Source organism: Neolamprologus multifasciatus, chromosome 5, assembly GCF_963576455.1.
Source record: "Neolamprologus multifasciatus chromosome 5, fNeoMul1.2, whole genome shotgun sequence".
Taxonomy (NCBI): domain Eukaryota; kingdom Metazoa; phylum Chordata; class Actinopteri; order Cichliformes; family Cichlidae; genus Neolamprologus; species Neolamprologus multifasciatus.
Window position 1 is genome coordinate 10556698 of NC_140443.1, and position 15075 is coordinate 10571772.

Consider the following 15075-nt stretch of genomic DNA (forward strand, 5'->3'; position numbering starts at 1 on the left):
TGGAAAACTATGTAAAGAAATAACGTAAATATATACATAACCTTTGCTGTTGCTGTTGTAAATTCTACGACTGCTGTACACTTGTGGTGACTTGTCACTTTGTGCATCTGTTGACTCGAAAACAAGTTACTGCATTCGATGGAACCCTGACAGGTAGCGTACACAACACCGTCATTGTCATATTAAAACTAGCTTGAGGTATTATTGCACATTTTCCTGAACCGCGGACCTGGAATCAGTAAGTTTTCAGATTTACTCACGCTTCATACCAGCTTTTAGTGGAATGTCGACGCTGACTTTAGCTCTGTCTGTTCTGGGCAGACATACAGTTGTGTTCACAAATTTACATACAGTCATCATGGGCCTTAATGTCATGGTAATTCTGGGGATTGCAATGGTTTCTGTGAACTGTACTTCTTCCAGGGGGAAAGATTGTACAGTATAGATCATTAAAAAGCAAGAATTGGGTGCACAAGTTTAAATTAAACTTCTGACCTTTAAATTCGTTGGCCCCGATCTAAACGCTACTTAAGATCTGTGAACTATGCTTAAAAGCAGGGTCCGTGCCAGGACACCAACCAATTTTAATGAACTCTACCAATTCTTTCAAGGAGAGTGGTTAAATAATCAGCCAGAATTTTGCCTGAAGCTTGTTGATGGCTACCAAAAGGGTCTGGTGGAGATGTAACTTGCTAAGGGACATTTAACCAAACATTAGTGTGGGAGGGAGCATGTGCACTTAAGTATGTTTATTTTTGATCCTGTGTGGATTTGAGAAATCCTAAATAAATTCAAACTTGTGCACCCAGTTCTTGTTTCTAGAGGTCAATAAAGATATATGCTTTACAATCATGCCAGTCTGGAAAAAAATAGCAGTTCAAGGCAATTATTACAAGCCCAAAACTGCTATAACATTTATGATGAGTGTAAGCAACCTTCTGACTGTAACCATATGCAGCAGCAGTCTGCAAACTTAATCTAAAGCTGTCTTGAGGTGTAACTTTTTTTCTTGAAAATTCTCTCACCAAAGTCAACGCATGACTGTAGATTTCAGTAAACATGCATAAACATTTAGTGCACAGATAGATTTGTAAACATCCAGCCAACAGTAAAGACACCAAGAACAGAGACCCATGAGCCAGGAAGGGCCAGAAATCTGATGCTGCATTCACATCACGTCAGTAAGAAAGGAATGAATGTGCCACTCAGCAGTAGTGGTGTGTTTTAGCTAAACACTAGCTACAGGACACGGCTTTTCCAACTAGTAATGTCCATTGCCATCATTTGGTCTCATCACACAAGTGACCTATAGTTAAACGATCAAAAATAAAATCCAAGGTTTGGCTTACCAGAAGGTAACAAATATGTGCAGCTCCTTCTTGGCTCCTTTTTAATTATCTGAATCAATTGTATCCATCTTATTAAATTACATTAAAATGTAACTGCCAGTGGCAATGGCTTTTATTTTTATTTTATGGCTTTCCATTAGTTTTATCGTTTTTTTTATATATATATATATTGACACTTTCTTGGTTCTCTTTTCACCAAGTGGGACAAATTTTCCATTCAGCTGCATGTAATTCATGGCATTAAAAATGTGACGTGAATGTAGCATGAAACTGACTCCCAAAGATTATTACAACTGATTTCACAGACTAAAGCTGTGGTCACCTGTGAAAACCCTCCATGGCAAACTCTTTACCCCCTTGATCAGCATGTTTTTACTCATGTTGCCCAAGCCAGTCATTCAGGTCACACTATTTAGCATTTCAGTTAGAAAAGCTCCCACTGACCTGTGAATTGTAAACAGTTTCTGTTAAAAAACAAAAAAGAAACCTTTAGGATTTGGCATTAAATCTCAGTTGTCATTGTCTGAATTGCTACAGTTGATGGTTTCTGTAGTGCTGATAAAAAAGCATGTAATTCATCATTAGTGCGCAGCCAGGTGCATCACGTCGAACAATATTGCTCCCCGAACATCTTGGACTGAGGATCTAAGTGAAAACCTAAATGTCTGTAAATCTATCAGAGCTTCGGTGAAATAAATGGAGCATAAGATGGAGCATGAAAGACATGATGCAAACAAACACACTCATCTGACCTTGTTCGTTTGTGTGTTATAACAAGCGTCATGCACTGACACAGACGTTTTGTCCAGAGTGCTATACAGTGGTCAAACACCCACACATAAAGCTATCAGTTGAGGTGATGTACAGCAGTGACAGTGAGGTTCCCTCCCATTCACACATTCATTAAAGGAACAATTCAACTTTCTGTCAGTCTTCTTGTTCCCAGAGACTTGAGAAAATGAGTATTAGGTTCATCATTATGCTTCAAATACAGAGATGGTGAGGACCTTGTTCATCCAAAGTCACTACACATTACTGCTGCAACAAAGGTATGAACAGCAGAGTGTGGTAAACATTGCACGCTCCATTGTATGTGCACAGGGGGCAAATGCCAGTCATATGGACCCATATGTTACTATGAAAATTCACAGCTCATAATTTGGGTTTGGTTTGACATGAAATTTATGGCCATCTGTTTATCAATCATAAATTAACTCAAATCTCAAAATCCTGGACTGATCAAAAACCAGCTGAACTGGGTGAGACATAAAAGGATTATTTAGCTGTAAATACCTCATGTTGCCCTGGATTATTTAAAAAAAAAAAAATACATGAATGGCTTTGCAATATTTAACCTGGCTTAACGCAAGGACTGGAAGCAAGCTGCAGCTAGTCTGTGCTTAGCAAGGCTAAATATGTCCTGGACCTCTCTGTAAGTGACACATGTAGTTAAAACTAATATCATCGTCTCATCTGGCCTCAGAGAGACAGCACAAGAACAATTGCTAAAATGTTGTATTGTTAGCTTAATGTCACACACATTCACACACAGAGTTACAGTTAGACACTGTGTCCATGCAATTAGACAGTGGTGACCGTCAGCAGGGAGCTGGGACACAGCATGTCATCCTGGTTGTCCAGCCTGGTCCCATGAGTCAGGAGCTCCTCTACTGTCGTCCAGTCATCCAACACCTTTCTGTTCCTCATGCGACTCAGCTTCCTCTGACTCAGCTCCAGGACCGTGTTGCACCTGCCTTCTGCAAAACCTCTGACTCCATTGCTGTCCAGAAGACCTCCATCATCAGCGGAGGCTCCTCCTCCTCCTCCTCCTCCTACCATGGGTCCTCCCCTGCTAACGACATCTCGTACAGTCCCTCTACTGGCCTGCAGCTGTTGTAGCTGCTGTTGCTGCCTCTGCTCACGGGCCAAAAGAAATTGTTCCCTCCTCTCCGTTCGACTCCAGTATCGACCCATCAGAATGTCAGTGCTGGTCTCCTCGTCGGTGCTCATCCCGCTGCGCTCATCCGCTAGCTGAGAGGCTCGATCTCTAAGCAACTGGCTCCTAGAGACTCGTGTGGTTGTGTTGGGTTTACAGTTTGGATTAAATTTTGACTGCAGACCAGAACTGTGGTTAGAACTTGAACCTGCATTAATTGGTCCTTTGTTTACATCCTGTCCAGCTGTAGCACAAGCTCCTGTGTGACCTTCCAGAGTGCTGTAGAGGCCTCTGCCACCTCCACTTCCATGAGACTGGCGGCTGGCGGGTTTTGGCCACGTGTCATTGACATCACCGGCCTGAGGAGGCAAGACAAGACTCTGGAGGTGCTGCTGCTCTCCGACTCGGCTCCTCTCAATCTCCTTTTGCCTTTCCCTTTCCATCTCCTCCTGAATCTGTGTCTCCCTCTCCCTTTCAAGCTCTTTCTCTTTTTGAATTTGCCTTTTTTGCTCCAGTTCCCTCTCTATCTCTCTGTTCCTTTCTACCAACATTGGCTCAGGCATCAAGCTTCTTTCTTGTGAGTGCCACCAGTCATGGTGCGCGAGCTGGCTGTTGGAGTTGTTGTCATAGCAACACTCATGGTTGTTGGCACCTCTGATGTGCCCCAGAGTTGTGGCATGTTGTTGGGGTGAGAGGGCCATGCCTCCAGGGTGGGAAGCCATCACACCTGTCACTAGCTCGGCTTCCTCTGGCAAGCCTGGTGGCAAGACGTTACATGGTGCGACGCCTCCACAGTGGTGCAGGGTTGCAGCGCAGTAGGATGGGGAAGCTGGGTGGCTGGCTCGTCGACGGTACTCTTGTGGAGGTGGCCGATGGTGCAATGTTCTGCTTCTCCTCAGCATCCCAACTGAGCTTGACCCCTGGTGGTGCTGCACTGGCACTAGTGGTCTCCGGTGGCTAGATGGAGTGCTGCAGGTTGAGAGGACTGGACCTGTCATTCGTGACACTGCAGTGTGTGTATGGGAGGGATTGAAGAGGGCGCCACTGCTGGAGCTGTGACGGTTCAGACAGGGCCGATCAGCTTTGTGGAACTGGACTGATGAAACCCTGGAAATACAAAGAGTTTAATGAAAAAAAGGCACCAAAATAAAAGGTTTTAGGTCATGTGTAGTCCCTGTAATCCATGGGTTGTATTTTACAAAAATATGTTTTTTGGTAAATTAACACAAATGTTTGAGTTCCAAGCAGCATAGCTCTTTTTTATTCTGAAAAAAAAGTGTTTTAAATTTTTTTTTAACAAGTTTTAAATCACATTGCAATCAATGGTTGTTTTGTGTGTTTGTTTTCGGTTAGATTGGTATCATTTGTAACTGGTATTATATAAGTGAGTAATATTAAAAACAAGACTGGTTTAACTATGAACACCTATCTGACAGACCTTAGAGAAACCAGCACCACGATAAAAATTTGATATTCTAATTACCTGACTAGGCCACGTGATGGCAGGTCCATGACAGGCCCAGCACCATCCTCCATCCCAATCTGCAGATGCTGACATTGAGGCTGCATTGTCAGTGCCTCAGGTATGGCCTCCAGCAGCTCACGGTGGCTCTTGGGGCAGCTGTCACGCCGTTCCTGCCTTTCGCATGGTTCACCCTGATGTTGCAGCCTGGCATTGTAGAGACGCATTCGCTTTTCCAGCAGCCTCTGGAAGTGCCTGAACTCCCCGGTGCTTACACTATAGAAGCCTGAGTCGCTGAGCTCTGAGGAAATGAAGGACTCTGAGGAAGGAGAGCCACCACCTCCGAAACCCCCACACCCTCCTGGGGCGAGGGCCCCATGTGAATGACAGTCCTCCAGACCTCCCTCCTCGGTCTCCAGACCTGAGAGGTCACCCTGGTGAAGGGAGCCATCTGTCCAGCCCAGACCACTGTCCAACTCATGGTGAAGGGGCAGGAAACCCATTGGCTTCTCTAGCATAAAATCCTCATCATCTGTCTATAAAAACAGGCAGGGTCAGTCCAGTGGATCATGACACCAAACACTAAAAATGACCACATGTTTTATGTTTTAAATGTGTGAAGAATCTCAGTAAAAAGTGAAACCTGGCTGATTGTCTGTAGAGTGAAAAACTGTTAAATACTAAAGGTAAGCATTGAGATCTGCTCTAATTCTCAGTTTATTCACTTGCCTTTTGTTCAGTTGTTTCCTGCTTTTAAAAGTTCCTGAGTGACTGTTAAATCAACATCAATGGCTAAAGAAGAAGGGTGCCAGTGTTCTTTTTTGATTTTAACAAATCTAAACAAATTTAATTGTGTTTGCCTGTAAATAGTGTTGCCAGTCGGTCTAACATTGAACCACAAGCTCATATTGCCTAATATGAAAGATGTGGATCTTTTATGTTTCATTAAAAAAAATAAAAATAGAAAAAAAAAACCTTAATGACTGTTAAAAAACTAGCTAGTCACTGAAAATAAACACTGCTAAAACAGAAAATATTTCCAGATAGTATAAGTTGAACTGAGAATAAATAATAGTGGGTGCATTTATGTTAATGAAGGAACGTGTCAGCCGGTGCAGCTGTGAGGCTCAATGAAGCTCCATGACTGAAATGAGTAAGCTTTAGTACTACTTGCACAGAGAGTACTAGCAAGTATAAGCGATTCATAATTGATTTAACAAACAGGGTTTGCGTACTCGCCAGATATATGTTTAAAACAACAACGTTAACAATTTTATGGAAAAGCAGATTTTTACATACCTGACTGTGGCAGGCGTTTTGCTCTTCTAAGTTAGTACTGCAGCATCCCATCAGGCAGTTCTGTCCCTTTGATCGACGGCCAGCTAGTTCTAGATCCTGAGTAATGTAGGAAGTGACAAAAGAACATGAGAATGTGTAATACAATTTGTTACTGATTAAACTCATTCTTGGTCAAATCAGAAACTACAGTGTGAAGGTACCCATATATTGCAAATGAACTTTTACAAATTCATCCGCAGTGCAACTCTAGAATCACAGATGAGTGAGCATGAGGGTTGTTTTTTTTGTTGTTGTTGTTGGTTGCTTTGGAAACCAAACTGTGATTAGAAATTAGGAGTGTAATTGGTAGACCATTTAATATTCCTTTCATGAGCTTTGTCAGCCATGTCAGCCAGAACAAAACAAAAAAGAGAGAAGAGGAGCTACTGAGCTGTGTTTTATGAAAATACAAAATTAGTAATTAGCTGTGCTATATGACCTCATTGACAATCTGGATGCAAGTGTTCTGATGCACTTCTGTGTGTGTGTGTGTGTGTGTGTGTGTGTGTGTGTGTGTGTGTGTGTGTGTGTGTGTGTGTGTGTGTGTGTGTGTCTCTTAATATCACCTGGCGACCAATGTCCACAGTGTCCCGTGGGGAACTAGACAGGTAGCTATACCGTCCGCCATCACAGTGATCTTGAGGCAGAGACAGATGGTTGTAATAATGTCTGAAAGAGATGACAAGGACACAGAATTCAGACATTTTAAGGCAAAAATCTTGGAATTATACAGGTCCGATGACACTAATGTTCTTCAAAACAAACATGGATAACGTTTCATTGGACAAGTGGGTATCCCCTTGGAAGAAGTAAGTAACGTTCCTTAACTTTCAGGCTGCATAACATGGTTTTACATTTGTGTCTGTTTCACTGTATAGTCTGTTAAGTTGAACTTTGTCACAATTACTTTAATTTTTATTTTATTTATTTTTATTTCACACATTTAAAAAAATAACAACTGACTCTTACAATCAACAGTTCACAGACAAACTGAAGATGAGAGCAAAAACTGCCGACTGTATGAGAGTCGGGTGTAGTCACCATGACGGGATCAACTGGTCATGAAGTCTATTGTGACACCTCATCCTGAGTGTGTTTACATCACCATCTTGGTGTTTTGGAACCACATGTTCCGCATCTCAGGAACACCACACGCTCATATGATAGCGGGTTTGAAAATCCTTTGACTGTACTGTTGTCGATTAACAGCCAAAGACACAACGGCTAAGTAGTCATTCATGTTATCCTTGATTCTGACAGGCTTCTAGTTGAAGCCTGCCACCTGGGGCGCATGCATAATCGTTGTAATCATTACATTGTACTCAACATGTGATGATGAAATTTATGTCACTCAGACACATGCACACACACACAAACACACACACGTATATGTATACATTACAATGTAATCCCATTACATTTTTCAGTAATGCAGTAATTTGACACACTAGTTACTTGCATTACAAAGGTTCCTCAGTTATCTGCAAGCCATCAGACATCAAACAAACACACTTAGCTGATTTCAGTTTCTGTGCAGGAGTGAAATACACAGTTTCAGATACACTTTTATTTTATTGCACAAAAGGACAAGAATTTGATGGTAAAGTGCAAAATGCTTTCACTACAGAAACAGCTGCATTATACTGCTGTGTTATTTGCATGCTAGCACAAAGCTAGTCAAGAATCTAGAGTAATAAACTGGTAAAGCTGAGTGTATGCTGACCCCAACCCAGCAGCCAGAGCCTAAACTTCAACAGGTAAATGATGGGCAGTCATGTTTACAGCCTCAGTTTCTACCTGTTCATGTTTTTACAAGAGAATCACTGTGACGATCACTTTTAAGTCTCTTCGGGCTGGTTTAAACTTTGCTTTGTGTTGTCAGCTTTGTGTTTATGTTTAAATACTAAAGAAAGATCCAATGTGTATCCTCTTTAGGATAGGAGTTTGTGTTGGCATGTGAAGCTGTAGCCTCAGGTTTATATTGTTAATGGATAATTATGAGACAGCGTATTTTAGATCATTTTACAGAGTAATGAGAAAGTAATGAAATGAGTAGTGAAACAAATTACTTTCTCTAGCATAATTAAGTAATGTACTGCATTACTTTTAAGAAAAGTCATTTTTACTGCTTTCGCTTTAAAAAAAAAAAAAAAACCCAAGAAGCATCCTCTTACTAAAACAGTTTTTACATTTTTGCAAATATCAGTAAAGCATTTAGTTTTCTTGTTCAATTAAACAGTTTCCAATCATCACTGCACAGGGATGCAGCAAACACTATAATTTATTTAGGATACTGGCTCCTTTTAACTTTTCAGGGCATACAAGGATGTTTGCACAGTATAATGACATTGTTATTTAGTTGTTTAGTACAGTGTGGTCATAAGAAATCTGATGTAACTGCACACTGGCATTTCTTAAAATCACTGTGAGACAAAGTGGTTTTACAGCTCTTAACATTACATAACAAATCATATGTTTTATTACCTGTGTTGGTAAGAGGGACTAGAAGTGTTAAGGCCCGCCCCCATCAGAGGGAGGGGCAGATTGAGGTGCTTCAAGTCAAGGGGAAGGGGCTCCCAGGATCCCCTATCTGCCTCTGTGCCACGCCTCCTCTGGCCCTTGATCTGCATGGTGATTGGACGCTGATTGGCTGCCAGGATTCGCAGAGCATCCCTTTGGCTCAGGTGTGCTAGACTCCGCCCATTCATCTGAGGCAAACAGACAGAAGGGTTGTGATGTTAGCAAAGTTGCCTGCTGCTGAATTCATGTGACACAAAGCTCATTGAAGGACACATTAATCGCCACCAATGGACACATTAACATTAGCTTGATACTCACCCTAATAATCCTGCCTTCATTAACTAATATAACCTTTGTATATGCTTAAGACTTAACAGAGTAAGTGTCTCATTTTTATCACGGCAAACTGTCTGATTGTAAATGTGAAATCTTCTGATAACAAAGGGTCTCCATCTCAATTATATATTTTCTAAACTTTAGAGCTCACGGGTGGGCTTGAGCCTATTTCAGGTGACACTTTGAGAGTGGAGGAATACATCCTGGGTCATCAGAGGGCTGACTCGGGAAAAGAAAAACAAGTATTTGCACTCACATTCACAGGGACAACATGCAAACTGCATAGTGAAGTCCTGCCACCAATGGGTTAGAGCAAAGCGCTCCAAAAGAACTATAGTGCTCAGCTACAGGTAAAAAAATAATAACCAGAGTACTGGCTGGTTTTGATTATAAATACCAGCCTCGAGGGGGAAAAAAGTGCCTACAGCTTGAAGGATAACTAGCATTACTTTTAGCTAGGGGTTGGTCAAAATAAAATATTTGTGTAATTCGTGCGTCATCTTTTTGGATTGGTTCTGACTCCTAGATTTTCTCCAGCAACAGAATGTTTTTAGTCCCTATGGTAGTGAGGTAGAACAAAACAGAACTCCACACTGCAGACAGTTGGTACTGTTAGTACGTGTCTTAATGTGGATTTATTTTTTCCTGATTAAATATAATACATGTAACAGCTGCTACATAGAACAGTAGCTATGGTTAATCCTTCACAGCCTGTGAAAATGGCAGGCCTTATGTGGCTCTGGAAGAACTATGTCAAGTCTGAAAAATAAACCCTTGTGATTTTATTGCAGATACGTGGCCTTAAGCTTAGAAACCACTAATGTGTAAATTGGACACCTGAGTTACAAACTGAGTGGGTGGTGTGGACTAAAGATGTGGCTTCTTGCCCTAATGACATGATAGAATTAATTGAATGATGAGGTTCTACAAACAAACATAATCTGGTAATGTGCTGTGGGAAAACTGCATCCATCAACACCACAATCAAATTTATGCTTGCCCGCTGCCATTTTAAATGCACTTCATGTAGGGTTTTTTTGTTTTGTTTTTTTGCAGTGTGAACACACTACAGACTCCAAACAGACTCAATTTTTCAATATTACGCAACTAGGTCAGAAGACCCTCCGCCTGCAGAAAGATGGTAGTTTTTTTCCCGGTATGCAACACCCAAACAGCTGAATTATGGCAGTTTAAAGGAAATATGAAAAACAGTGACATGGTATCCATGGCTGCTTTAAAGGGTTAATACCTTCAAGCAACATCCTGCTTCATGCACACACACAAACACACACATACACTGTCACACACATGCAGCTCAGTGGCTATCGAATTAGACGCATGGACAGTATTGTTAACTCCAGCACATCACAACCATGAGTCACCCTCCTCTACATTCAACTGCACACACACACTAGCACACACACTAGCAAACAGGCACACGCACACACACCATGAGCTGAGAAGCACAAAATGGCACCTGTGTGTGTAGCCAGAGGACGGCAGTAGTCTTCAGGAGATGATGAAGATGTTATACACACAACATTAAAAATTCGACATGCATACCAAAAGTATTTAGATTTAATGCTGAAGAATTCGGTTTATCATCCATTTATAAACATGCGCACTCACACAAAAATGTAGTCTTGCAGAAATGATGATGCCTTTTTGCATCTGCATATACAGACACACAGACATGCACACGTACGCACGCACTCAAACCTGGATGTGAATGAAGCTTAATTCCATCTACTTTAATGAGACATCATAAAACACTGTTACAGCATTATCTGTAACAGTGAGGCAGGTATTTGGCGGCTCACCGTTTGGTCGCCCATCCATGGTCCAGAAAGCCAGCAGCCCATCGTCACGGTGACAGAGGACAGCTGCCTTGACTCCTATGAAAATCAACGACACTGCTGCTTCCTTCAGCAGATCGTCTCCTCCTCCTCCTCCTCACGCTCTCTGTCTCTCCTCAGTGTGCCTTTCACTCTTGGTCTCTCGGCATCTGTCCCCTCTCCACTGTCCTCTTTTCTCTTCTGTGTATCCCTCTATCTATTTCTTCAGCGTTTCTATCCTTGCCCCTCCCCTTCCTTTACGGCTTCTGATTTTGGCATCCTGCACACACACAGACACGCTTGCATGCAACGCTGCAAACATAAAAATATGCGCAGGCTGACACAGTACATTTAGAGAAGGAGAGGGAAACACGCAGTCACACTATGAGGATGGTGTCTGATTGGTAGTCTTTAAAGGATCATCAGCCAATCGGAGGCAGCATTTTCCCTGTGGATGTCTTCCTCTGTGACTGAAACTCCTCAGCAAAGCCTCATGCAGAAGGCAGCCTCTACTGCAGCAATATACCCACAGTGGCAGAGGAGACACACCATCCAGACATCCATCTTCTTGCTGTTCATCCAGGATCCCCCAGTTGATGCATGCTGGGAGGTGTAGTGAATACAGAGTATACCGAGGTGGTATATGCTGTACAAGAGAGTATACTTGATTGCTTATAACAAGGGAGTATAGTTTACAGTACCCTGCGGTACTATAAATTGCATCCTACTCTATAGGATACATTCGCTTTATGAGTTTATACATCTTACAATTAAAAAAGCACACCAGAGTCATAGATGGCAAAAAAGTTGTAGTTAGTGGTAGTTTGTAAATGTCTCAGCTAAAAAGAAATGGGTGAAGCTGAAATTAAATGTAAACTGTTAAAAAATAATAGCAGTTCATAGTATCAATATAAATGGCTAGATTTATTAGAATTATAACATTAAAAAGAACCAGCTTTAATAGCAGCGGGTGACAAATTTGAAAAGTTGGCAGAAAAAAAATGTTGAATAAGTTATCTAATAAATGAAAAATGGTTAAATGCTGAGGCTGAAATATAGCTGAAACGTCTAGATTCTGCATTTAATGGGAATAAATAAAAAGTTTGCCAAATAGCTTTATTGATTAATTTCATTGTGAAATGAATTGGAAAATGATTCAAAGCAATAAAAAAAAAATAGTATCAAATTAATACATTTGGAATAGGACAGCAGGTGTGATGAAGCGGCACTGGAGCTCATTTGCAGATTTTCATTTTAAAATGAATAAATTATTTATTTTTAATAATTCTTTTTAAAAGAGAGGGACCTGAGCACAATCAGAACCAGTCTGTGAGGCCTGGCATCTATTCTGTACCAAATGTCTGCAGTTTTAAGTTATTGTGTAAGTGCAGCTAATAATACAGTGCATTTTCTCTGATTAAAAACACCTATAGTGCTACACTCAGTTGTACTCACGAAAAGCACGACAAGTTGTTGCGTAACGAATTGAAAAAAATAGCGAGAGATTCACACCCAGCGTACAGTCACCACCTCCACACAATAGCCAATCATGTCGTGAAGTGGGTGTGAGTGTTAATTGTAATTTTTAGGAAGTTACAGAAATGGTCAGACAGAGTGTTGGAAGTGTCTCGAACAGATCCTGATCCAAGTGTACTCTAACAGAGGAAGATATTTTCTAAAACAAAACTGACAAAAAGTTCTAGCCCTTTTTTGTTATGTCCTTTGCCTCAGCCTTCTTGTTTTGCATTCCCCTGCTATTATTTGCTACAATTTATCTGCTATATTTCTACAAGCGAAAATCAGTGTGTAGGCAGCACATTGGTGTGGTGGTTAGCTTAACACCGTTGCCTCACAGCAAGGCACGCCTGGGGTCTAATCTACCCAAGGCCAGTCTGTGTGGAGTTTGCATGTTCTCCCTGCGTCTTTGTGGGTTTTCTGCAGGTACTCAGGCTTCCTTCCACACTTAAAAGATATCTAGTCAGTGTGGTTAAATTTGTTGGTGAGTGTGAATGGTCTCTGTGTGTTAGCCCTGCAACAGGCTGGCAATCCGTCCGGGGTGTATCTTGGCTTTTGCCCTACGGTGGTTTTTCAAATCTTAGTTGATATTTAGTGGTTAGTCAAACAAAATTCCACTGCGGATACAAATTGTGGTGACTGTTAAATTACGAGCAATGTACGTTGAATGTGACACATGAAACAAACTTTATTCATTCAATTTAATCAATTTTATTTATAAAACACCAAATGACGACAACAGTTGCCTCAAGGCGCTCCATATTTTAAGGTAAAGACCCTATGATAATACAAAGAAAACAGAGAAACAGCAGCAATGATATGACCTCATATGAGCAACCACTTTGGTGACAGTGGGAAGGAATTACTGCCTTTTAACAGGAAGACACCTCCAGCAGAACCAGGCTCAGAGAGGGGCGGCCATCTGCATGACCGGCTCCAATGCATCATTGGAATACCCCAGTAGCATAAACCTATTGCAGTGTAACTAACTATAGGCTTTATGCTTTATATGGAAAAACGAAAGTTTTAAGCCTAATCTTCAAAAAAGCGAGGGTGTCTGTCTCCTGAATCCAAACTGGAAGCTGGTTCCACAGAAGAGGGGCCTAAAAGCTGAAGGCTCTGCCTCCCATTCTACTTTTAAATACTGTAGGAACCACATGTAAACCAGCAGTCTAAGAGTAAAGTGCTCTGATGCGGTACCATAAGGTCATTAAGATAAGATGGGGCCTGATTATTCAAGACCTTATACGTGAGGAGCAGGATTTTGAATTTGATCCTGGATTTCACAGGAGGCCATTGAAGAGAAGTCAGTATAGGAGAAATATGCTCTTTATTTCTAGTCCCTGTCAGTACTCTTGCTGCAATGTTTTGGATTCTGAAGGTTGAAGGCCTGTGGTACATGGCCAATTATTAGATGTAGGTTGATCATAATTAACATTGAAGCAATAACTAGTGGCAGGACTTCTTTGTTTGTGTACTTCTGTTACTTGTAAAGATCATTGAACAAAATATTCAACAGATCTATAACCATCTGAATTTACAGACCACAGAAAGAATTTACATTCACAAATTGAATATATCTGAAAACGCTCTTTATAAAAAAATGTAGTGAGTTGACTTTAAAAGATATAAAACAAGAGTACAGTGCACTGTTGCTTTGCTTTTAGGCATACATCTTTGCTTAAACATGAACTGTAAATATTAGTATGCCATCCAAAATATTGAGGAATTAATATATTATGGTGCCATTACTGTATGATCATACTGGAACAAGCTATCTCTGCATTGCAGCACGGAAACAGTCCCGTGCTTTTTTTTCTGTCATCTAACTGGATCATTAGGTGGTGAGGTTGCTGACTTTTTTTTAGAAGTCAGCAACCTCACTACCTAATGATCCATGCACCTCAGACATCTGTCTTTTACCTTAATATGATCTCAGCAGCCATTAGAAAACCATTTTCAGCTCTCGTTTTAACACAAATTATTAAAACATGGTTACACAGTGACAACTGAGAAATTGATTTTCTCTATGTTTACTGTATTTTGTGTAATAGTGCCTTTCACACATGAACCCGTTTAATCTGATAGCAACTTAACATGTCAGTCTTCAGTCACTTTTACTGCAATCACAGCAGTAAAAGTGACTTGCAGCTTTATTACAGTAAATGTACACACCTTAAAAATCTTAATTAAAATAAATATCAGAATAATGTGTTGCTTATATGTTGTTCTCCTTTCTACATAGTATTAGTTTATTATCTCAGGCTTCATCTCTGATGTGCAATGAAAATAAAATAATTTTAACAAACCGTGAAACTGGTGAGAATACCCTAAAGGAACTAGTCATACAGTTGCATACAGACAAATTAATATTTAGCAAAGCACATTGTATGCAGAAAGTGACAAGAAGGATTAAACAGAACCCAAATTGACTGTGATGTCACTCAAAGTGTGTGCTATAATAAAGTTCGATGATGCAGCTGAATCTGTGAGAAGTCAACAGCGTGTCCCTCACACTCATGAGGATCATCATCAATTATGTCTTAAGAGGCAAAGTTGTAAAATCCATTAGTGATGCAGAATGAGTGAGAATGAAAACATACACTGTTGGTCTCTCCTATGTTCTCTACCTCCCCTTTCATCAAAGTGCCCAATTTTACACGCACCTTCAGCTCTTTCTTTAAATGTCACCCACGTCTGAATGTCACAAAGCAAACAGTGAATCGCACGTGTGCAGTGCAGAACAGAAAACCTGACAGGCATGACAGTGAATAAGGTGGGTTT

At 40.9% G+C, this 15075-nt stretch overlaps 1 protein-coding gene across 1 annotated transcript; it reads right to left on the reverse strand.

Annotated features, from left to right (window-relative positions):
- Positions 1-2672: 2672 nt before the first annotated feature.
- Positions 2673-11310, reverse strand: LOC146518083 (uncharacterized). Its single transcript, XM_085159734.1, has 6 exons — positions 10762-11310; positions 8570-8793; positions 6652-6754; positions 6047-6142; positions 4769-5283; positions 2673-4392 (listed from the first exon to the last, which is right to left on the reverse strand). The coding sequence occupies exons 1-6, from the start codon at positions 10801-10803 to the stop codon at positions 2931-2933; spliced, it is 2442 nt and encodes an 813-aa protein (XP_085015860.1). The 5' UTR covers positions 10804-11310; the 3' UTR covers positions 2673-2930.
- Between the last annotated feature and the right edge of the window lie 3765 nt (positions 11311-15075).